Source organism: Eulemur rufifrons, chromosome 24 (genome assembly GCF_041146395.1).
Source record: "Eulemur rufifrons isolate Redbay chromosome 24, OSU_ERuf_1, whole genome shotgun sequence".
NCBI lineage: Eukaryota > Metazoa > Chordata > Mammalia > Primates > Lemuridae > Eulemur > Eulemur rufifrons.
Window position 1 is genome coordinate 32,634,857 of NC_091006.1, and position 25,167 is coordinate 32,660,023.

Below are 25,167 nucleotides of genomic sequence, written 5' to 3' on the forward strand. Positions count from 1 at the left end.
CTTTAACTCTCTATAGCTGTTAGTTTCTAAGTAATCTATGGTAAAGTTCCTTATTTTATTACTTACAAACAAAAATTCTTTTTTTTTTTTTTTTTTTTTTGAGACAGAGTCTCACTCTGTTGCCCAGGCTAGAGTGAGTGCCATGGCGTCAGCCTAGCTCACAGCAACCTCAAACTCCTGAGCTCAAGGGATCCTCCTGTCTCAGCCTCCCGAGTAGCTGGGACTATAGGCATGCACCACCATGCTCGGCTAATTTTTTCTATATATATTTTTAGCTGTCCGTATAATTTCTTTCTATTTTTTTAGTAGAGATGGGGTCTCGCTCTTGCTCAGGTTAGTCTCAAACTCCTGAGCTCAAACGATCCGCCCATCTCGGCCTCCCAGAGTGCTAGGATTACAGGCGTGAGCCACCGCGCCCGGCCCAAACAAAAATTCTTTACATCAACTTATTGTATATAGAGAGATTGCTTGAGGTGGAGTTTTCAGTGTATATCACAGAGTGTGTGAATTCTACATGATCTATTGTCGATCTTTTCATACTAGAAAATGAAGCTGCTGACAGTGGTTATATGTAAGTGTTTGTAAGTAGGTGGGAAGGACTACTGTAGTTCTAAAATGGCTTCTTCTATATCTTACGAGAAAATCCGGACCTCCTGACCTTTGATTTTTTTATTACTATTACTGCTGCTGTTGCTACTACTGTTATGTTTATTGAGCACTTGTATACTAGGCATTGTTCTAAGTGCTTTAGATATATGAGCTCATTCAAGTCTCATAAAAACCCACTGAATATATTACTATTGCCATACCCACTGAACAGAGGAGAAAACGTGTATAAGAGAGGTTAGGTGACTCTCCCAGGGACGCAGGGCTAGCAAGAGGCACAAACAGCACCCTGCGGTGTTTGGTTCAGGACTCACGCTCCTGCCACTCTGCAGTTCTGCCTTCCAGCTACCGTCCTGGCACTGTTGTAGTAGCCCTTTCGTATTGCTATTTCCCCAGTAGGAAAAGAGAATTTTGGAGACCGTAAAGAATCAATTATAATGTGGATTGGTATAGATTTCAATTGACTTTTCTTGACTTATAAAATTCAATATCAGGAGTTGATTTCATGTGAAATTTAAATAGTATGGAATCTTGCCTGTTAGATCAACTTTTATGAGCACATTAGAGAAAGGCAGTGACTTCACTTCCACACTCAACTCAGATGCTGATGCAGGAGTACGTGTGCGAACCACTACGTTGTGGTAATAGAGTGACCTGGTGAAGAAAGGGGCGTAGGATACAGAGGAGACACCGGCAAGTACAATTTTTATATTCTTCGGTGCCGATTATTCAGAGAACCCAAATTAGTCTGTGAATGTTAGACAAAAGGCAGAGTACAAGCCCCAAGTGACTTCAGTATGTATGCTCTAATCAGGATTGTATGAATACAAACACTCAGTGTACTTAAGTAAGTGAATTTGTTTAATATTTTACAAACCCTTGAACATATGGAATTAAGGACCATGGCTATAAGACAAGATCATTCCTAACAATACTAGCAGTAGTAACAGCCACACAACTACTCACATTTATTGTGAATCTGGGAAGTGTTTTATGTGCATTATCTTATTTAACATTTAGCAACCGTGTGAATTCACTGTTATTACTTCCATCTCTATCGATGAGAAAATTGAGAAAAAGAGATGATTATGTGCACAAACTTATACAACTAGCAAGTATCATTTATTCAATATTTACTGAATGTACCTGCCACGGATCTGGTACTGTTCTAGGTCAAGAAGAACTAGCAATGAGGAAAACAAAGTCCCTACCTTCATAGAAGGACTTCATCTTTTATGAGGGAGATAGACAACAAACAAATAAACATGGAAATATAGTAAGTCAGACAGTATAAGGATTATGTAGAATAGTAAAGATCAGTGAGGGACAGAGAGTGCCAGGATAAGATACTGCAATGAATGTTGTTACTCTTTTATATTGGGTAGTAAGGGAGACCTCTTTGGTAAGGTGACATTTCAGCAGATACCTGGAGAGAGGGGGGATATTTGTAGGAAGAGCGTTCCTAGTAAAGGAGGGAAGATGTCCCTGTGCTTGGAGTGTGGGGGAAGATGATCTAGGGGGCCATGTACTTGGAGTGGGTGAGGGGGAGAGTGGTTGGAGTTTGAACCCAGATCTTCCTGACTCCAGACTCCACAAACCACTACACTAATCTGCTGGGGCAACCGCAGCATTACCTAACCTGCGTGATCTCGGAGACATACGGTATTAAGGAGATATTAATACATATGCCCACGGAAGAGAGGACCATAGTGACATTCCAGTCTGAAAGTTCTGGATTGAGTTGAGACTGTATGACAAATCCCCGTAGTTTCAGGAGAGCTGCTTTTGAAAATAAAAGTAGGGGACAGTTGTATGGTAACTTTGGGAAACTGGGAGTGTAACTAACTCCTCTGCTGAGAATTCTTCAGTGGTTTTCCATTGCCGTGGAACTTTAGAGAAATTAAGTAACTTTCCAAAAGCCCCATTGCAAATAGACCTACTTTTGAATTACAATAAAAAGACTGTTCATAACTGCTAAGCTATGGTGCTCTTCTCACAGTGTGAAATCAATCACATGCTTCTTGGCTTCCTGTCACCTACACATTGAAGTCTGCAAAACTTGGCAAGGAATACACAGTTCTTCTTCCATTGCCCCTCTTGTACACCTTAGCCTGTAGCAAATATTGTCCTTAGTGTCATGTTCCCAGGACTTTGCGCATTCTGAAATGTCCTCTTTCTCTTGTTTGGTGACTAAGACTTTATATTTTCCTTGAAGTCTTTCTTTACTACTCTCTTTCCCAGATTGAGTTCTAACTTCTTCCCTTGGCTGCTTTTGGGGCTTATGTATCTTTGAACTTGTTCATCATCTCTAGTAGAAATCATTCCCTCAGTCCTCCTCCCAGACAGGATGAGATTTGCACAGAAATCTACGCAAGCATCAATCATGGCTCTTATCACACTTGTTTTGGTAATTTCTTTGCTTCCATGTCTGCCTCTTCTTCCAGGCTTTAAATCATTGAATGCTTGCTTTTATCTGTAATCTCAACCAAATATAGAGCTTGGTATGTAGTTTACCTGCTCACTTACATTAGACTTAAGAATATGAGATGCAGAGTTATAATGATGACAGTTTTGATCAGACTAAAACAAGTGGAGTATGTTGAGCAGTGATGTTAGTTTACTATGGGAAAATAGATGATAATAAAAACATCCACTATTTAATGAAACATTATTATGTGTCAGACATTAAACTCAGTGCTAAAAGACATCATTCCTTTATTTCAGATCAAATTTAAACTTGAAAGATATATCTTATTAGGTATAATATTAAAGTGAAATTAATATCTTAATAGAAGTTTTAAAACTAAATTTAAAAAAATTCATTCATTTTCAAACTATTACTGACTGAATAGTAAGAGAGTTAGTAGGGCTTTGAGTGGAGGAAAAAGTCCTTAAAAAGGGACAGAAGTCATCCTTGTTTCTTTATATTCCGTTTTTAAACATCACTACAAATGTGTATACTTGGCTACATGGCAGAGATCTTCCGGAAAGAACACTGCACTCATTTACAATTTGAACATGACTTGTTGGGTGAGACAGAGGGCCATTGGGGGAGTGAGCCCAGATGAGACCCTGCATAATGCGGTGCTTGGTGCTGGTATCAACGGTTAATTGTAAAGGCTGGAGTAAGTACCATCCTCCCAACCTAACGCCCAAAGTGGGATACTTCAGGCCATGGTTACTTAGCACAATTCCTGATTTCCATTCAGTAGGAAGCCTACTAATTAGGAAGTCTATTGAGCAATTTTTGAACAGGAATTCTCATTGCTGATTGCTATGTATTTCTCAGACAAGTATACTATCTCAAATTGATATACTGCTTATAATCAGTGATAAATCATTTTGAGACATACATTTGATTTTGGTGTACATAACATTTATGTTATTCCAGCAATGTTGAATTGCATTCTGAAATGCTTTTAAGTATAAAATCTTAAAAAAAAATTTTATCATATAGTTTTCCCATACTTTTTATGGTACTTTTGCTCCCTTTTTTTTTTTGGCTTGATTTTATTTTCTCCTTAATTTCTCAACGTTTTATGCCAAAACATTCTTTATTGAATTCTAATACTTTGAGTCTGTCTGTAGGAAAGACTACATTGGTGCTCAAAAAAAAGTTATTTAAGAAATTATTTTGCTTTCAACCCTTTCCATTATCCAGAAGAAATTTATTCTAAAGCTCTTTTTGTGGTTTCACTGCAGTGACACCTCTGCCAAAGCCCTGTGGGAGGCCTTGCTGAACGCCAAGCACAAAGAGGCAGTGATGGAAGTTCGGAGACATCTAGTGGAGGCAGCGAGCAGAGAGCATCTGCCAATCAAGATGAGCATGGGTAAGTGAGCCTGGCTGCTTTACCGAGGACAGACGGTGGCCCCAGGCTGTGCGGAAGTTTATTTAAGCCTGCACTGAATTGTGGCCCAACCTAGCCAACATGGAATCTAGGTAAAAGCAGTGAGGACATTTGTCAACTTTTGAAGAAATAGGGAAGGCAAATATACACACTGCCCTCAGGCCTCGGCAGTTACCACTTTCTTAGACTCAACTTTGGGAGCTCTAGGCCAGTTCTTGCGTACAAAGGATGATTCTTTCAGTTTCTTAGTTGATCTAGAACTATCGATATTGGTTTGGACCACCTTGTCTTCATTCTGTTCTACACCTCTCCCCTCTTTCCCCTTCCTCCCCCACTCTTCTACTTATGGTAGATGAAAGCCCTCTTATTAGTTTTTAATTAATGAGTAAGCTGTTTTACTGAAAAAACATTGAGCAGCCAGACATGCTCCAGCCTGGCCCTCACCCTTAGAGTGGTCTGCTAATTGTCTAGTCCTGTAAGTGTTAATTAGGTATCATATACCTAATTTTTCTATTTCTCATTCTTTTCACATCCAGCTTTGTCTTTGGTATTAGAAGAATATGGTCACAATAGAATTTAAGTTTTAAGTGGCTTTTTTTCTTTTAATAAAAAAGTCAGAGAACAACAGAACTAATGTTTTGATTTTTATAGAAAAGGAAAGTGGCTTTTTACTTTTTTGTTTTTAAAAAAACTATTAAGTCATTTTATTGATATGGAAATATTTAAATATGGATATTGAATCTGGTTAATAGAATTTATTTCTGGAAACTTTCAAAAATTTATATCTCTATTTTAAAAATAAGGTTTTTCTGTTATAATCTGCTTTTAGTGTCTAGTAAATATTAGTACATTTTACTGGATGAGAAAATTTTTCTGTGCTGAGATTCTTAGCCTAAATTCTTCGCTGTGTATGGGGGCCAAGATCAAACTATCAAGTTAAAATAGAGCAAAATTTTGGAAGTAGAAGAATATGGATGAACCTAGGAGGAAAAAAGTTATAGGGTCATAACATGGAAAGAAAAAAACATGACTTTTTAGTGTATTAGGTGACTATATATGAGGGTTTTAGGGAACATAAGGAAAAGAAATGTGAAAATAATTAACATTTATTGAGTACTTAGAAAGTGCTAGATCTTCTTTTCTACATGTGTTACCTTATTTCATTCTTACAATAATGAGATAGTATTGCATTTTTCAGATAAGGAAACTGAAGCCGAGAAAAATTAACTAAGTTGCCCAAGGCCATATATATGATAGGTGGCAGGACTGGAATTGGAATCCAAGCATTCTGATGCTACAGTGTATGATTTTTTATTTATAAAATCATCCTAATTCCATATAACCAATGCCAGAAGTCCTACATGTGGTTTTGGAGGGTGAAAACTCTTTTAGTAGTCTTGAATTAATGAATGAACTATTATACTGAAAGAACAGTTGAGCAGACAGGCATGCTGTGGCCTGGCCCCCACCCTTAGCATGGCCTCAAAGTTGCTGCTTTTCCACCATCCTGGCATTTAGCTAATTCTCCTTCCTTTCTTACTCACTCACTCCCTCTCCCACCTTTTTCCTCCCTCCCCCCTCCCTCCCTTCCTTCCTTCCTTCTTTCCTTCTCTTCTTTTCTTTCTTTCCCCAGATAAGATCTCACTCTGTTGGCCAGGCTGAAGTGCAGTGGCACAATCATAGCTCACTGTAGCCTCCAACTCCTGGGCTCAAGTGATCCTTCTGTCTCAGCCTTCTAAGTAGCTGAGATTATAAATATGACTCAGTCAGCCAGCTCCTCCTTCCTTTTCTTTCCAGAGTCCTGATACACATTACTAACAAGTGTGTTTACCTAATAGAATTCCTTATTCATAAGTATGTTGAAACAAGGATTAATGCATATAGTGAATCAAGAAAAGTAGGAATGCCCAAAGAATCTGGATGATAAGGTTAATTTATGTTGTGTTTCAGTTATAGAACCTTATGATGCTATCACAGAACATACATCAATTTTTATTGTTCAATGCAGGACTCTTGAAAGATCAACAAAATTTACTTTTCTAAAGGGCTGTATCTTGTAAAAATAATCACAGCCAGAAATTTTAAAAAGAGACGGGCACCCCATAAGGAATTCAAATTTAAAAGTTTTTTTGAGTTTTCTGTCAACCCCCTCAAAGAAATGATTTGCTTTGTCCAAAAACCCCAGACTTGGGGGTGGAGTGGGAGAGAAAAAAGAAAGAAGGAAAGAACTAAAGGATTGTTAGCAAACTTTTTTTGTAGAAAGGATCAAAAAGATTGGCCCAGAGCACACTCTGTCCATGTGCCAACTACAATTTAGTAAAAGATAACACAGAGTGGCTACCCATTTTTGCTTCATCTCACTAGCCAGAATTTCTTATGTGTTTCATTTGATATACAAACAGATACATAACTATAAACAGTAAGGAAAAGAGCTGGAACTTTTAAACAAAATAAGACATTGATATTTGAAAACTGCCTATCAAATAGCTTTTAAAACTATGAAGTATACTTTAAACTATGCACTGTTTTCCCATCCTTGCTGTAAATTCTACTGAAGTATAAATTTTTCTGACTGTGGTAGAGGCTTCTAGTATTTTTGAGATATTAAACAGATTTTGGTTTTTTTAGAGATGAGGGTCTCACTCCTGGTCTCAAGCTATTCTCCCACCTCCGCCTCCTGAGTAGCTTGGGACTACAGGTGTGCACTACCATGTGTGGCTAATTTTTAAAATTTTCTTAGAAATGAGATTTTGCTGTGTTGCCCAGGCTGGTCTTGAACTCTTGGCCTCAAGTGATCCTCCTGCCTCAGCTTCTCGAGTAACTGGGATTACAGGTGCAAGCCACTATGCCTGGTAGATATTAAATAGATTTTAATTTTGGACTGAGGATTCTTTTGTATTTAAACTTATTGAGTGGAATCCCATGATCAAAACCTCAGATCTTAAATATAAAAGTTCTCAGCACATGGCAAGTTCATATTAAAACATTATGAGCACCAAGAGAAATAAACACCATTCTCTTTAAGAAAAAAAGTTTAATTGCTAAAACAAAAAATTCATTTTATCATTGCACGTATAAACATATGCCATCTTTCTGAGAGCTTGTTATTAAATTGTCAGTTAACTAGATAGATATGTTCCAGAAAAGTAACTTTTAAAACACTGAAACTGAATAGTACTTTCCCACTGGCTTTCATAGTGAAAAATGTATTCCGAAATTAACAGAACAAGTAGACCAGAAGAAATCCATTTGTTTGAATTCAAAAAGTCCACTCACAGAAGAAATGAATAGAAAATGCCCATCTCAAACTCTGGTACATTTTATATAGAATCTTTCTCTGGAATATCATTATGGTTGAGGGATCTTCACCAGTTTGTCCCATAGCTCTTTGCAAAATGAACCTATTTCCCAGTGTATAATGGGTGGCAGAAATATCCTATTAGAGCTGAAATGAAACAGATCTCTTTATGATACTATCTTTTCATTGGTAGCCAGATTCCTTAAAAGAGTATCCTATGCTTGATGCCTCTGTTTCTTTATTATTTTCTTTCTTATTAATCTAGTGTAGTCTGGCTTCACTTTTTTATTGAAAAAGTCTCCCAGACAACTAAATATGAGGCCATTTTTCTCATTCCTCATCCTTATTGACTTCTTTCCAGCATTCACTACTAGACTATTGACGCTTTCTTGAATGTCTGTGTTCTCTGTGACTTTAGGCTCTCCTGATTGTGAGGGAGTACAAAGTCAACTATGTCTGGGGGTGAATCACAGTTCTGCCTCTTATTAGCGAACATTCAATTTCTTTAGGGAAAATGTCTATTTCCTAGAATTTTGAAGGAGAATGAAAGCTCCAAGCAGCGTGAAGGTTATGACTATCCAGCAAACTGGAATTGGTGTGCTGTGCTCTTCCCAGTTTATAGAATGGCTTTTATAGGGAAAGACTTTCATCATGTGCAGAGGGTTCCTAGCGTGTTGATGGGGTAGAGTTCATTGGTTTTGGTTCTAGGTGGGAATAGTAATGTAGTCTCCATGCAGCTTCTTCAGCTATGATCAGTGTTAGCAATGACTACAAGTGCTTCAGTGGCCTGGGCTGCAGGGGTTTTTGGCAGCAGTAGTGGTAGGATAAGTTAGTGTTCTTGGCAAGGGTTTTCCTAGTCTGCTTTTTCCCAGAGTAAGGAGACTTAGCTGAAGGGATCACTGTTGGTGTTGAGTCTGACATGGTTCACAGGCCGTCATAGTGCTGTTATGTTCCAGGGACAGGTGCTTGGACTGGCTGGGGAGCTGGGGTCCTTGGCTCAGTGTGTTGTTGAATACTGTGGCACCTGTGATGTGGACACAGGTTCATTCTCTGAAGGATGGGTGGATGCCGCTGTCCCGTAAGGCCAGGGACTATGAGCCTGAAGCACTCCCCAGTAGCTCAGGTCCAGGGGGCATGTATGTGGCTGTGACTCTGATCCTGGGGTGAGGGCACAGCACTGGCATGACTCTAGGCAAGAAGAGGTATTCTAGAGGTTCAGGCCCTGAGGAGCAGGATATAGCTGCAATTTGGGTCCTGGAGCCAATAGGGCACAGTAACTACTTAGGCATAGTAACTACTTGGGTTCCATGTAGCGGTGATTCTGAACTCTGGGGTGGTGGTACACAGCAGTGACCCGGGCTCTGTGAGGCCAGGTGCAGCAGCTCCAAGGACTCAGGAATCCTGGGGTACAGCTGTGGCTTATGCTCCAGGGGGAGGGACCAGTGCACTGATGGCTCCACTCCCCAGAGAGGCAGGCTGCCCCAACAGCTCAGACTCCAGTGGGCTAGTCCAGACCCAGAAGGCAGGGTGCTGTGACTGTTTGGTCCAGAGGGAGGAGTGGCACAGCTCAGCCAGGGTTCTATTTCCCTGGGGGCCAGGTACCACTGTATCTCAGGTGCTCGGGGGCACAGCTGGTCTGCTGGGCCAGGGCCCTGGTTTTCTGCTTTGGCCAGGGATCCTGGGGGTATATGGCTGTTCTGCTGGGCTGGGGCTCTTAGTCCTCAGGGAGTGCTGCTCTTCTGGGCCCAGGCTCTAGGTCCCCAGATGCTGGGGTGCCAGGAGCCACTGCTACTCTGCTGGACCATGGGTCCATGTCCTTGGGGGTTGGAATGCACAACTACTCTGTTGGGCTGGGGCTTCAGGTCGCTGATGGGCTGGGAACTGCACACTCAGGTGCCAGGGGACATGGCTGCTCCACTGGGCAGAAGCTCAGATTTCTGGGTGGCAGGGCAGTGGGTTAGTTCAGGTGCCAGGGGTGCAGCTGTTTCACCTGGCGTAGGCTCTGAGTAGCCTGGGAATGGGACACAGCAGCACTGGGATGGGGGAAATTGAGTGCCTCCCAGGCAGCTTGATCCCAGGGGCTAGAGAGCATCAGCACCTCAGCAGGGGAATGGCATCCTACCGTGTGTGCAAACATGGGGCAATGAAGGCAGAGCCTCAGGGATGAAGGGACACAGTGGCTCCTCTCCCCCAGAGCATCATGCAGTCTAGCAGAGGCCCTGGTTTCAAGATGGCAAAGTGCAGCAGCAGTCTGCGCCATGGGGTGGAGAGACACAACGTGAGCTCCTTCTCTGGAGCAGTACAGCCATGGGAGCTCCAGGCAACTCCCCCAGCTGGGCTCAGGGCCCCTTGAGGACGGCAGGAGTCTCCGGTAGCAAAGACTGCAGGTATCCGCAGTGGTGATGGGGGCTGCCTGGGACCTCGTGTTTCTCTTATCCCCACAGGGATCCTGGGAGTGGGGTGGTGGAGACAAGGTGTTTCTCTATGTGACCATCCTCTGAGTTTTTGTCCTTCACGTGGTTTCCCTTGCTGTGCTGTGCTCCAGTGCTCTCCTTTAGTCACGCCAGTTGAAATTTAGTTGTTTATTCATTGTTTTGATCCTTTTTTGTGGGGGGTGATGAGCATTAGACACCTCTAGTCAGCCATCTTGCTTGTTATTCTTACATGTTCTCAGCATAAGGGAGCTCCAACAGGAGAATATGGGCAAGGAGTTTAAAAGCCTGGAGAGAGTGATGGGGGAGAAAGCTCCCAGCTGCAGGGTGGGGGTTTCATCGTTTAGAGGTTCCCTTAAGGCAAAGTTCCTTTCCAAGTGGGAGTAGACTCACCAGGGAAATGCTCCTTCCCTGGACAGCAGGGGACTCCGGTCCCTGGTCCCTCCGGTGCTCCCTGCTAAGTGTATAAACATTGAGGCACGGCTTCAGTCAGCCGTGGGAAGCCCGCATCTCCAAAGAAAGCTAAACCATAAATGTTTCTGCTGGTTTTATATTTCACTGTTTCGTATAACTTCAGGGAGAGCTGTTTATTTTCCGTTTGTGACTCCTGATTTTGCAAAAGTTTTACTTTATTCCATACCAGCCTCGCAATGGATCTTACAGCAGATTTCTGAATTTTAGACTCATCTGATTGACTTGATTCATGTAATTAAAATACTCTTTTCACATTAGTTTCTAATTCTACCTTTTAACGCTGTAGAGCTCAAAAATTTGTGTAACAAGAAACAGGTACTATTTAAAGGCTATCCCAGAAAACCTTCAGTATTTATGATGTTATAAAAATAGACATCAACTCCCAGCTGGGCTTTATCCAAGTTTCATTATACAGATGGCTGTATATATTGCCTTTCAGATCCCTGTGGGAGAAGATTTATAATTTCTTTCCTCTTCCCCCTTTAATAACTTGTTTTAATGTCTAATAGTCATCATGATCAGGAAATTTTTTTTCCTGTCTGCCTTAAATACACATATTAATTGTATTTCTTTGCCATTTAACCTCAGTTCAGGTGGGAAGTAGGCAGTTATTATTGCGTTTCGTTTTCTTTATCTGTTGAAAGACAATGCTTTACCCATTGCACAAATCAGTGATAGTAATAAAGTCATATTTTCCGGAGATAAATACACATCTGTTCATTGCACATAAGACAGACATTTATTTTGTTTCGAAACTAAAATAATATTTAAAAAGTGATACTAGTATAAGTTTCTAGAAAATTCAAATGACAGCGTATTTGAAACATAAATAAAAAATAAAACGTAAAATAAAAAGTGAATCCCCCAGCCCCACCATCCTATTCTTCGAAGTAACATTTTTTCTTTAATTAGTATCTTTCCTTTCAGGCATCTTTCTACATAACTAGGTAAGAAAGTTAGTAAATAAATAAATAAACAATAAGAAAAATAAAGGTACATACTAATTATGTGGCAATGTGGTTTCACCAAGGGCTGGGGTTGGTAAAAGAGAATTGACTACAAAGAGGGGGAACTTTTTAGAATGATGGAATGTTCTATATCTTGATTGTGATAGTGGTTACCCAACTATCTACCCAAAGGAAAAAAAGACATTCTATAAAAAAGACATCTGCACTCTAATGTTTATAGCAGCACAATTCATAATTGCAAAGATGTGGAAACAACCCAAGTGCCCATCAATACATGAGTGGATTAATAAAATGTGGTATATGTATACCATGGAGTACTACTCAGCCACAAAAAACAATGGTGATCTGGCACCTCTTGTATTATCCTGGATGGAGCTGGAGCCCATTCTACTAAGTGAAGTATCACAAGAACGGAAAAACAAGCACCACATGTACTCACCATCAAATTGGTTTTAACTGATCAACACTTAAGTGCACATATAGTAGTAACATTCATCAGTGTCGGGCAGATGGGAGGGGGGAGGAGGGGATGAGTATATTCACACCTAATGGGTGCGGTGTGCACCGTCTGGGGGTGGACATGCTTGAAGCTCTGACTCGGGTGGGGCAAAGGCAATATATGTAACCTAAACATTTATTCCCCTGTAAACATTTGTACCCCTGTCATATGTTAAAATTTAAAAAATTCATAGCACTATACAGAACAAAAGGATGGATTTTACTAAATGTGAACTTAATAAACCAAACAAAGAAAGTGTTAATGAGCTTTTTTTCTATTAGAACTTGAGCAAGCAGATTGCTAGCTCGCTGCTTTGAGAATTGGGAATGAACCTATCTTTATCAAGGGACCAAAGAAACTAGTGACACTTGTCTTCCTCCTTATCATCACTGCTGTTCTTTTTTTTCAGATGCTTATGCTGATAGACTGGTAATAAGGAACTTCAAAATTCTTAATCTCTTCAAAAAATTTAATGAAAAGATAGAAAAGTATATTGCAGGCTTTTAAGTTTCTTGTGGCAAGGTGTTTATTTTTTTGTGTATTGTGATCTTTAGCAAAAACCGTTTATTAAGTGTAGTCTGCCATTTAACACTGGGTGAGACACTAAGCTGGCAGCACCTCAGGTAGATGCAGCACACGCCTTGTTTGCTACCTCATGGAGTTGCCATGACAATCAGAAGAGGGCATGTTTGCGTAAGCACCGTGTAAACTGTAAAGTATTAAATAAATGCAAGCAGTTTCATTGGCAAATGTGGTATAACAAACAAACAAGCATGGATTTCAGTGTCAAAGAACAACCTACAAACATGGTGTGGGCGAAACGTTTAGGAATGATTTACTTGACCTGTACCTGTGTTTGGTCCCATTGCCTTCTTCCTGCCTGATGGGTAGAATCTGATGTCGGGGAACTTTGTGTTAGCACTGAGGAATGGCAGGAATGAAATGTAGCAGATATAGTAGGAGATGACTCAGTTGAAGGACTGCTATAGGGAAAACTTGGACTGAGGATCTCTGAAGGACTCATGTGAATGTTTCGCACAGTCTCCATCCTTTTGTAAGGTGGACTCTCTTGTTCTAAATGCTGGTGACCATTGTAGCAAACGTGCTATGTTACCGGTGCCAAACCCTTTCTTCTGTTATCTCATCTTCTGGTGTTTTTGCCATCCTAATTCTCTGTACACTTTTGTTCCATATAACAGACATCTTTTATCCTCATGAACATTGTCTTGAACCCACTGATATCAATGATAAAGTTTTGGTCATAGTCATACCAGCTTTCTCCTCTTATTTTATGTACATACACATACCATTAGAAATCTTACCTTTATACCTCTTAGATTGCTGTGTTATATGTCATAGAGAGGCACTCCAAAAGCTCAACAAATATGTTTGTGTGACTGTATTTGAAAACCGATTTACAGGGCACTACATAACGATAAAATGAATTCTACTAGCAATATGACCCTGGCCAGATCCCTTAACATCCATTTCCTTACTCACAAAATGCAGGTAAATAGTATCAATTTTGCTATTGTCACTATGTTGTAAGAATCACAATAGCTTAGGAAAGCTCGCAGTCAACTCTGAAGTTCTGTGCAAATATTAATGACATCCTTCTCATTATTTTTACTACTCCCAGAAGGGGGTACACTGATAAATTATTATGTTTTTCCAGGGAGAGTCACGCCAGGGCAGCTCACATCCTATATTCAGCTCTTCAGGAACAACCTCAAAGCTCTAATGAATCATTGTGGGCTCCTACAGCTTGGGCTGGCCACAGCTCAAACTCTGAAACACCCGCACAGTGCCAAGTGGGACAACTTTCTGGCTTTCGAAAGGCTCCTTCTCCAGGTATGTTACTATGGCAGCTTCGTGGGATATTAATAAAGTTTTGACTTCCAAGGAAAAACTTTGATATTTATTATAGTCTTCGTAATAAATCATATTGTTGACATGTGCCCTGCATAGTATTCTCTAAGTGCACCCAAGTTAAAATTCAAGTAGAAACTTTTCCACACCTGTTTTTAAAAATTTTTTGACGGTGACATCTTTGGCTTCTCACTCAATACTAAGGATGTTTTTTGAGCATTTTACTAACCTTTGAAAACCTCTTTACAATTTTATGCCATTTGGACCTTCTTTCTATTCTTTGATCTTCTTGGCAAAAATATTACTGCTATTTGTGTTTCTTCTGACACTACCTAGTCCCTAGTCCTCAAACAACTTATAACATGTGCCTTAAAATGTTTGTTAAAAGATAAAAGGAGACAAACTCCATTTGTAGTGTTTATGTGGTGATTTGTGTGTGGGGGATAGAAACTTCATAAATGATGGAATACTTTCATGGGAAACTTTTTAAAAAAGATGTATTTTTAAAAAAATTATGAAGTATATATTATAAAACATTTTTTAAAACCATAAAGTTTAAAAAGTATAAAGTATTAAAAAGTATAAACGTACGTCAAATGACCAATATCTATGTACTCTCCACATAGACTCAATATGATTTACCATGTTTTCATATTTATTTTAGATCCTTTTTCATTAAAGAAATGAAACTGGAGATAAAGTTGAAGTATCTTTTTTTTTTTTTTGAGACAGAGTCTCACTTTGTTGCCCGGGCTAGAGTGAGTGCCATGGCGTCAGCCTAGCTCACAGCAACCTCAAACTCCTGGGCTCGAGCGATCCTCCTGCCTCAGCCTCCCGAGTAGCTGGGACTACAGGCACGCGCCACCATGCCCGGCTAATTTTTTCTATATATATTTTAGTTGTCCATATAATTTCTTTCTATTTTTAGTAGAGACGGGGTCTCGCTCTTGCTCAGGCTGGTCTCGAACTCCTGACCTTGAGCAATCCACCCGCCTCGGCCTCCCAGAGTGCTAGGATTACAGGCGTGAGCCACCGCGCCCGGCCAAGTTGAAGTATCTTTGATACTATATCCTACCCTAATCTGATTCTCATTTTTCTTTCCTCAGAGATAATTACAGGCTGATTTCTTGTTTTTATATTTTTACTAAATATTTATCTTTTCATAAATAATACAGAGTATTGTGCTATGGGTTTTAATTTTTACATAAGTGATATCATGCTATAAGTATTGCTAAACAGCTTGCTTTTTCCTATGAGCATTCTGTTTTTAAGATAATCCAAAGTGATGTATGTAGATCTAGTTCATTCCTTTAAATCATGCCATAAACATAGAATTTATTTATGCAATCTGTATTGATGTTTAGTTAGGCTGTTCCATTTGTGTGTGTGCATGCGTATGTGTATGTGTGTGTATGATTAGAAAGGATTATGTGCTGACTATCCTAGAGCTTGTCTTCTGATACACATGTGAAAGAGTTTCCTTAGGATAAATCCCTGGGAGAGGATTATTAGGTCATCGACCATGCGTATTGTTGAGTTTACCAAATATCAACAGAAGAGTTGAACTAGTTGACCCTTCTTCCAGGAATAGTTGACAGTTTGTTTTTCAGCATAGCGTTCAGTACTCAGTATTATCAAACTTAAACATTTTTTTATAGTGGGTCAATGCTATCTCTATATATAAATTTGTAATTTTCTGACTACTGATGAGGCTGAGCATCTTATGTTGTAGTTATTGGCGATTCGATTTTCCCCTTCTAGGAACTGTTCATTCTTATACTTTGCCCAGTTTTTATCTATTCGTTTACAGAAAAACTATGCTTATGAATTCTAGGTATTAGAATTTTTAAGGTTATATCATGCAAATACTTCTCCCAGACTATGGTTTGTTTTTTGACTTTTATTCCTGTATATTATTTAAAAGTTTAAAATTTTATGTGGTCCAGTTAATTAATATTATCCTTTATAGTTTCTGCTTATTTATGTTTTGTATTAGAAATCCTCTTCTGTCCCTACTTTATAAATATATTCTATATTTGCCACTAAAAATTAACTTTTATTTTTGACACTGAATTTTTAATCCAACTGGAATTTATTTTTGTTTATGGTATGATTAGGATCTAATTTTCTTTTCTTCCATATGGATAGCCTATTTTCCTCCAAGCCATTTATTGAATATGCCATTATACTACAGAGTGCTTATCTTAATAGTCATTTTCCTCTTTTTCATGTTGGCAGAACACCAATTTTGTTTCAGTGTTGACTTTTTTCCCCACATGGTTCAGGAAAATCCTGATTGGTCTTAGACTATCTTGGTATTCTCACTTCCATGCCTAGTGATAGTGATTCTAGCCAAAGAAAGGCAAAGGGAAGTTTGCTAGAGGTGCCTGTAGGGAAGGTTTTCTTTGCCTTGATAGGATTTAGTTTGCTAATATTTTCTTTAGCCATTTGTATTTATGTTATAAGTGAAATTAGCATATATTTTTTTTCTTTATTGTGCTACCACTGTTTGAAAAAAGGGTTATAGTAGTTTGGTAAAATTGGTTAGGGTGGGTTTTACTTTTTCTATTCTCTAGAATTATTCATTTAAGAAAGGAATTATCAGTTGCTTAAAAGTAAAGTATGCCTGAAAAATCATCTGGACCTATTGCTTTGTTGTTATTTATATTTATAATTATAATATAATAATATAAATAATCATTAGTTATTGAGTGATTCAAAACTATAATTTCTTTAATTCATCTCCTTGATTTATCTTCTGCCAGAGGTGTTTTTAAATTTCTTAGTATATTTGCCAATAATTCCATATATGTATATATTTATATGTCTATCACTATTTTTTTATTTTTTTTGGTCTCCTCCTCAGGGGTAATCCATCTCTATTAAAAACCATGAGTTCAAATTAATATCATAGTTCTATTCTAATGCCACAGGGTTCATTCTAGTTTTTTGCCTTCTGTAATTGTAACTCCCTTCTCTGGCGGTGAGGAAGCTGTCTCCTACTCTCCTGGACATATTTAGTTACCTAATAACATCCCCAGTACGTAGCCAATCTTCCATTAGGGCTGCAGCCCCTGACATGAATGCGTCTTCACCTCACCTGGGCTCTCTCCTGCTCCAGGCCCGCATGGATGTTCTCTCTGACTTCACACAGAGGTGTCCTGTTGAAACCCCCGACACAGATGCTCTCCTTACCTCGCTTGAGCTCTGACATCTCACCCTATGCTGTCCCCACCTCTTCCTCCTGCATGGGGGCCCTCCTCACTCTTCTCAGGCTCCAGCACCCAACACCAAGCCCCCACTGCTTTCCTCACTCTGTGGGCTCTGAAACTCTGTCCTAGGATGTCATTGTCCCCCACCCTCCACTTGGATACCTTTCTCACCCCCTATGATTTTGACAACCCTTGCAAGGCTGCTGCATTTTCCCCTCTGCCTCAGTCTCCCTGCTCCCTTTCAGATGTCCTCTCCACCCACTTGGGCCCTGGTGGTCGTACAGACACCTTCCTCGCCTTGGGCAAATTCTAATACCCTGCACTGGACCCTCACTGCTCCCCGCCCTCTATGCGGATGGCCTTTTCATCCCTCTGGGTCCCAGCACCCCGTGCACAGATGCCTTCCTCACCCTGCTCTGGCTCCATGCACTGCGCTGCTGTTGCCTCCCCCATGGATGCTCTCTTCATACCCTTGTGCTCTGGTGACCTGCCCGAAGCCACTGTTGCAATCCTCCTCATCTCCCTGTCCTGCCATGTTACATGCATGCCCTCTTCATCATGCTTCCCACCCCTGCATGTCCTCTAAGGTGCGCCCTTAGCTCCAAAATCTCATAAAAGTAGTTCAAAACAAGGCTATACAGATAATTTTAATTCTAAGCCATCTTATATTTACAATTAATTTTTGGAATCCTTTGGTCCATGTTAGACTATTAGATGTGACCATGATATTTGGTGTGGTTCTTTCAGCAAATGGAAGAAGAGTAAAAAGACTGGGTAAAGCCCAGTGGGGTGGTGTGTGCCTGTAGTCCCAGCTACTTGGGAGGCTGACGTGGGAGGATCGCTTGAACCCAGGAGTTTGAGGCTGCGATGAGCTATGATCGCACCTGGGAATAGCCACTGCACTCCATCCAGCATGGCCAACATAGTGAAACCCTGTCTCTTAAAAAGAAAAAAAGACTGAGGAAAAGAAGTAAACATTGAAAATACCAAAACCATACTTTTGTCATAATTGCATATCACTCTGGCTAGTCTTGTGTTCTCAGTCATTTATGGGTCCTTATGAGTTAGTGTTTTAGCACAGGTGAACTTATACACTGGCCATCGTAATTGCTCTTTGTTTATGAACATGCTGCTTTTATATCGTATACACTCATCCATTAGTGTAACAATGCATGGTCAGCTGACCCTTTTACAGACCTTGGTTTCAACGGAGAGCATTTGAGTTTATTTTGAGCATGAGGGCAACTTTTAGCTTTTCCCAGAGGGCTTGAGAGCCAGTGAGAAATTGCAGCCAATGTTGAAAATTGTTTATTTCTTCGTAGCCTCATTTCCACCACTTTCTACCCAGGCCTCCATCACCAAAACCTCAGTGTTGACTTTATGGCTGAAGTAACATTATAGACAACCTTGGTTCAGAAAAAGAAATCAGTCTTGGAAATCTACACTTAAAAATAAGTCACAGCATTTATTCTACTTACTGCTATCTCTTGGTTCAGTGATTTTGTTGATCTAACTACTAGTCAGCAATAGGTCTGAGGACTATTTGTAAGGCTTGTGTTTGACTCAGCCTCCTGAAAATAATAGATTTAAGAACTTAATTTAGAAAGATAATATTATGTGTTCAAAAGAGAAGCTTTACTGAGTGCTGTTGGGAAAAATTTAGTGTTTAGTAGCAGTGAATAAGTTTGAAAAAGCCAAAGGAAATAAAGCATCTTCACAACTCTTTTTCTCTCTCTTATCTCCAAGGTACAATATCATAGTGTTTTAGCCATTGAATATATGTGTGCTAATTAGCAAATAATTCTATTTCTGTTTCAAGTTTAAAGTATAGATAAGAATAAGTTGAACCTGAACATGAATATATTTTTGACTAAGTTAATGAAATGTGTTCACAAAGTATTATAGCTTTGCTTTCTTTTAATCCAAGGACACATTTACTTAACTTGGTGGTAAGTATATGAACAATTCCTTTTTAATAGTGTAGCAAGGAAGTTTAACTTAGTTCCCTCATCTAAGTTGGAGTTAAGTGTCTACCTCATAATATTATTGTCAGTTTTCAGTGAGATTATATGTGTACATCACTAAGTACAATAAGTGCTCAATAAATAGTAGTTGTTAGCTGGGCCAAAAATATAAATGCCAACTTATGTGAGTAATGCCTTTAATATATTCTCACCTAGATGTCAGTTTCCTAAATTAAAATTGATTAGGGAAGAATGAGTATGTCACTTCGAAAAATACTACTGTCTTTTTATATTTACTGTTTCATAATGTTTTACAGTATTTTTCTTAAATCTAGATTTCAGTTCCATTGTTTTTACAATGGATAGCTGATGTTTTTAGGCTAATTGTCACAATGAAAAAACTTTTTTCCCTTTCAAAATTTATTTATCTTTATAGGTATACTTATTACTAATTATCATAATAATAACCAATCCTTGAACTTCAAAGAGAAGGAAGCAATTGCCCTTTTTGTCAAAATTACATAGTAAATAAATGCCCTTTTAAATTGTGCATTAGCAAGTCCATTATAATTTTAAGTCTTAGACTTTTTGTGCTTGTCTTATAAATGATATGGTGTATTGCGGTGAGTGATAATAATAATAAACATAATCCCCATTGGGTTCAGAAAACTTTGAAACCTCCAAAAAGGTTCTGTGTGATAAAATCATGGTATCATAGAGTAAGGGAAATGAGAGACAACATCTATTCCCAACGTTAGGCAGGTCCAGGGAGAAGGGAGAGGAACAGATGTTCCATCTAATTAGCATTGCAGATTTGTACCCCCCCCAATCAAGGGGAATTCTGCATGCACACAAAGTATTTAGTTATATAACCCCAAGATGTCAATCACCCAAGGGCAGAAATGAAAACTCCACCTAGAGAAAGGAGGGGCAGTTCATTCATCATATAAAAGTATGTGTGTGTGTTAGAAACTCAGGGTCATTCCCACTCGAGGAGATAGACCCGTTCCCTCTCTGGAACGTACCGTGCTTAATAAATCTTGGTGTGTGGCTTGCCTGCATCTGTCTTGCCTGCTCATTCGTTCCGTCAATTCAGTCTCAGTAACCGTTCTTAGGTAGTGAGACAAAAAAACCAGGGAACACCCAAACCTCACATGACACTGGAACCTGACACCAAGCTCTGTCCAACATCTGATCCCCCCTCTATAAAAGCACGGAATAGTAATACTAGGAAAAAAACTTTTATTCAGTATAATTTATTGTGGTTTTAAAATGATAGCAAACTATGTAGTAAAGGAAGCAGCTGTGTTTATACTTCCTAAAACATGCACTTTATAAATGTATATGTACTATCCATCTCTAGTTATTTCTTTAGGCAGAATTTACACTTTAAATTTAAAACACTCAATGATTTTTAAATAAAATATAAATGAGTTATAAAGCCACTCAAGATAATCCAGGTAAAATATTGCCTTTGTTTTAAATTTTATCTTTTTGCAATAAAAAATAGGCAACTATTCGATAGGTTACCAAAGTAGTTTTTAAAAGGTAGGATTAGTTTTTTAAAATATATTAAATTTTAGAATATCTATTTCTACAACAAAATAAGTTTACCTAAATAAAATAGTGTGTCTGCTAGTTCTATAACAAATTGGTGAGTTTTAGCTCCCAAGCCATATGGCTTGGCTTAGAAATATAATAGCTTATTTTAGCACTGTTCCTGGCTTCAACAACACCCTGGGAGGTCCTGTTTTATAATGCCTTGTTTTTAGCCATTTATAATAATAAGGATTGAGTTTTTCTGGGAAGAAGTTTCCACCACTCTGTTGCTCTGTGGGCAAGGGCCTTGGTATTTGGAGTCATTCTGCACCATGGTGTCTTGTCACTTGCAAAAGCATCTATGATATCATTTGGATAAAGAGTGAGGAAGGAAGGAGAAAAAAGTGATCCCCAAAGTCAGATTTGGGTGCTGTTTACGGATTAGCGAGAGATTTTGATAGGATTTTTCCTGAGAAGGAAAATTGAGGAGTGTGTTTTTCACAAAATTGCATCAAAAATAACCACAGAGCCAAGTATTAGAGCAAAATAACTTTCTCCCAGTTCTGATTTCCATCAGGAAGTGTTTTCCTAGCCACTCTTGAGCTCTCTCTGAACCTCTACTCCTTCCTCTCTTAACAAGAGGGATATTTTCTCTGGTTGGTAAATTTGGGATGATTGAATGGGCTCAACTCTGGCTTTTCTCCTCTTATGAGGGGCCCTGACTATGGAGAGCAGCGTGATGCTCAGCCCACCAGGGTCAGGATCTGTCCTTATTGGGTGGCACCTGCCACTGCTTTTTCTATTTCAAGGAGTACTTTGGGGATGAACTCTTAGACCGACACTATGAGATATTGCATTAGGAAGATTTTTATGAATTACTTGAATTACTATGAATTACTTGAATTACTAATAGCTCAAGACTGTGTTGACTTAGCTTGGGTCCATATAGTGAAATATAAGTAGATTTGTTTGTTTGTTTGTTTGTTTGTTTGAGACAAGATTTCTCTTTGTTGCCCAGGCTGGATTACAGTGGCACAATCACTATAATTTTGAACTACTTAGGTAATCCTCCTGTGTCAGCCTCTCCTGCCACAACACCTGGCTAAGTTTTTAAGTTTTTTGTAGAGACAGGGTCTCACTATGTTGCCCAGGCTAGTCTTGAACTCCCGGCCTCAAGCAATCCTCTTATCTTAGCCTCCCTAAGCACTGGGACTACAGGCTTGAGCCACCACACCTGGCCTAGCATAGTATTTCAAATATAAGAATAGTGCCTTTAAATTGTTAAAAATCATGACAGATTATCGTAGTTAAAATAAACCCTTAATTAGTATTTTAAACAATAGAAATGTACAAATATTTAATTGTTGAATTTGCTTGTTTTTTAAATCTGTTTTATATATAGCTCATTTTGATCAAAAACATGCAAGACGTTTTATTCTAACTGCTGATTATTCATTGTGAATTATAATTTAGTTAGAACAATGTACCTGGAATTGATTAACTTTATTTAAGAAATCTATACACCAAGAAGCACTATTTGAAACATGTGCAGAAAAATAACTTCTGAATACAAAAGCCATACTGTGTCTCTCAGCTTCTCTAACCATTTGCTTTATTTATCCTCCACTCTCTATGGATTGCTCCACGTCCTCGTTCTTCATGGCTTTAAAGTGTCCCACATCATATCAGTTGTTAAGCATTAACTCCAGGGTCAGTGTTACCAATCTCCTCGTCCCCCCGACCATGCACACATGCGTGTGCACGCGCTTCTCCTCCCTCTTCCACATGTACCAGGCTTGAATAAAGGAAACTAGAGCTGAAGTAACTACTTTGATTCTAACAAATGGGAAACCTCAGGGATTTTTTGTTTGTTTGTTTTTGTGGAGACAGGGTCTTGCTCTGTAGCCCAGGATGGAGTGCAGTTGGCCAATCATAGCTCACTGCAACCTTGAACTCCCAGGCTCAAGTGATCCTCTTGAGTACCTGGGACTATGGGCGTGTGCTACCATGCCTGGCTAATTTTTCTTTTCTTTTCTTTGTTTCTTTTTCTTTTCTTTTCTTTTTTTTTTTTTTTTTTAGAGATGGGATCTTGCTATGTTGCCCAGGCAGGTCTTGAACTCCTAGGTTCAAGTGATCCTCCTGCCTTGGTTTCCCACGGTGCTGGAAATACAAGCGTGAGCCAACATGCCTGGCCTCCTTGTGGCTTTTCTAATCACTGATCTCTCTGACTGGAAGGTTCTTTTCTCAACTTTTCACATGGCTGGCCCAGATCAAACCTCAAGTGTCTTCAAGGAGGCCTTTCCTGAGTAGCTTTGTGCCGGTTTTGTTTTACATTTGTTTCTCATTTGCTGATGTTATTTTGTTTGCATATTCTTTATCTCTCTCTGATGGATTGTAAGATACGTGAGAGTAGGGACCTTGAATATCTTATTCATACGGATGTCCCTGAACGTAGAATCTTCATTTTTGCACTTGAAGTAGGAGGCTTCACTTCCTGCTCGTGGGAATTTGAGGAGTTTGTTATAAACGTGTGTTACCACAGCAAGCCCATTTTGCCTGATGTGCGGTGTGTCGGTCACCGAGATGAGTTTTGCAGCAGAGTAAGGGTTTATGCACGTGGAGCCAAGCGAGGAGATGGGAGAACATGGCTCAAGTCTGCTCCCTGAAAATGGGGGTGAGGGATGTTTATGGGATGGAGAAGTAAGGTGGTCTGAGGAGCAGGGAAAAGCGACCGGAGCCGGGAAGGGAGGTAGGTGGCGCACTGTGCAAGGGTGGTCAAGCTTCGTGCTTCTTCACAGGATGTGCGTTCAGAAAATGGCGGCATTAGCATTACTGAGGGGGGCGTTTTCGGCCCTCCAATGTCAAAAGTTCACCCATGGGACACTCACACAGTCCCAGTTGTGGGGTTGGTGGTCTCAACCAGCTTGAACTGGACAAGTAGCCGACTTTGAGTTTCTGAAAACAACTTAGGCAGCCATTACCATTGGGACGCATACGTCAGAGATGTCGTCTATAGGGAAGCTGAAGGGAGTCTTGTGGCGTATTACTTAGCTACCTGATGTTTAAATGGTTTATAATTTTTAAGAACAGTTAAAAGCAAGCGAGGCAGGTTAAAGTTTAGCAAGCCTAGTCAGGTTTGCCCTTGGCTTCATATGGAGTTTACTTGCCACAGATTGGTACCTACAATACATAGATAAATGTTTGACAGGGCCAGATGTGGTGTGGCTCGCGCCTGGAATCCTAGCACTCTGGGAGGCTGAGGTGGGAGGATTACTTGAGCTCAGGAGTTGGAGACCAGCCTGAGCAAGAGTGAGACCCTGTCTCTATTAAAAATAGAAAACTTAGCCAGGTGTGGTGGCACATGCCTGTAGTCCCAGCTACTCAGGAGGCGGAGGCAGGAGGATCACTTGAGCCCAGGAGTTTGGGGTTGCTTTGAGCTTGGATGACACTACTGTACTCTAACCAGGGCAGCAGAGTGAGACTTTGTCTCCAAAAAAAAAAAAAAGAAAGAAAAGTGTTCTAGACATTCAGCCAGCCTAGGCATAGGCCTCCTTCAGGAAAACATGGCTGTAAGACTCAAGGTGCCCTGTCAATGGGTGTAAGTGAGACTTGGTGTTTCCAAGGCTGACTGACATTAAAAAAAGAGAAAACGTCAGTTAGACAGTGTTATTTCCTTTCACTCTTAGGAATCCAGGTGTTTAAAAAAAAATCCAGCAGTCATTGGGGTGGCCAGCATGGTACAAACACCTAGAGGGAATGGCTCAGGATAGACGATTCCATCAGTGTAGGGAAGAACAAACCATTATTATTTCCCTTTTGGTCAAGCAAACCAGAACGTCGTATCCTTGTTTTTCACAAACCGAAGACCCACCCATACGCGCCTTCAGCCACTGACATAAAGTCTGTATTTGAAACATTTTTGGTAGACCCACAAAATGCTAAGAACCGAAATTGTTAGCCTTGAACTTGCTTTGCCTGATTACTAACTCTGGCTTCCAGCTGGAATAACACATGATATCATTGCTTCTAAGGCAAGCCCAGTTTAAAAGCAGTAGTTTACATAGCCTATGTATTCGACTCTCAATTTCTAATCAGATGCTTGGCACAAATTCACCAAACTCCAAATCTGGCAATGTGCCTACCCTGGGCAAAGGAACAAAAGTTCATGGGTGTTATTTTATATTTTCCATTTGTCTCTATCTTTTGTTATTCAAAAATACAATAATGCGATAGAGGAGAACAACATTAAAATAACTATTCTGCAAGAAAAAGTGAAATCGAGATGATATATTCTCATGGAGAAATGTGTAAGTCTCATAAGGTTTCAATTAAGAGCTTGCTGATGAGTAAAACTCAAGATAAACATCTAACCTGAATGCCAAATTTATAGAGATATCAAAGAAAAACAAATTAGTGGGAAACATTGCATTTTAGTGATCCTAGTACTCATACTGAAAG

General features: G+C 39.6%; 1 protein-coding gene across 2 annotated transcripts in view; it reads left to right on the plus strand.

Moving 5' to 3' along the window:
- Nucleotides 1–25,167, plus strand: part of SCFD2 (sec1 family domain containing 2) — a 270,209-nt gene that overhangs the window by 21,454 nt on the left and 223,588 nt on the right. For both annotated transcript variants that reach the window (XM_069456865.1, XM_069456866.1), the window contains exons 3-4: nucleotides 4,309–4,436; nucleotides 13,801–13,976. In XM_069456865.1, coding sequence (XP_069312966.1) covers nucleotides 4,309–4,436; nucleotides 13,801–13,976 — 304 coding nt within the window. The remainder of the gene's footprint in view (nucleotides 1–4,308; nucleotides 4,437–13,800; nucleotides 13,977–25,167) is intronic.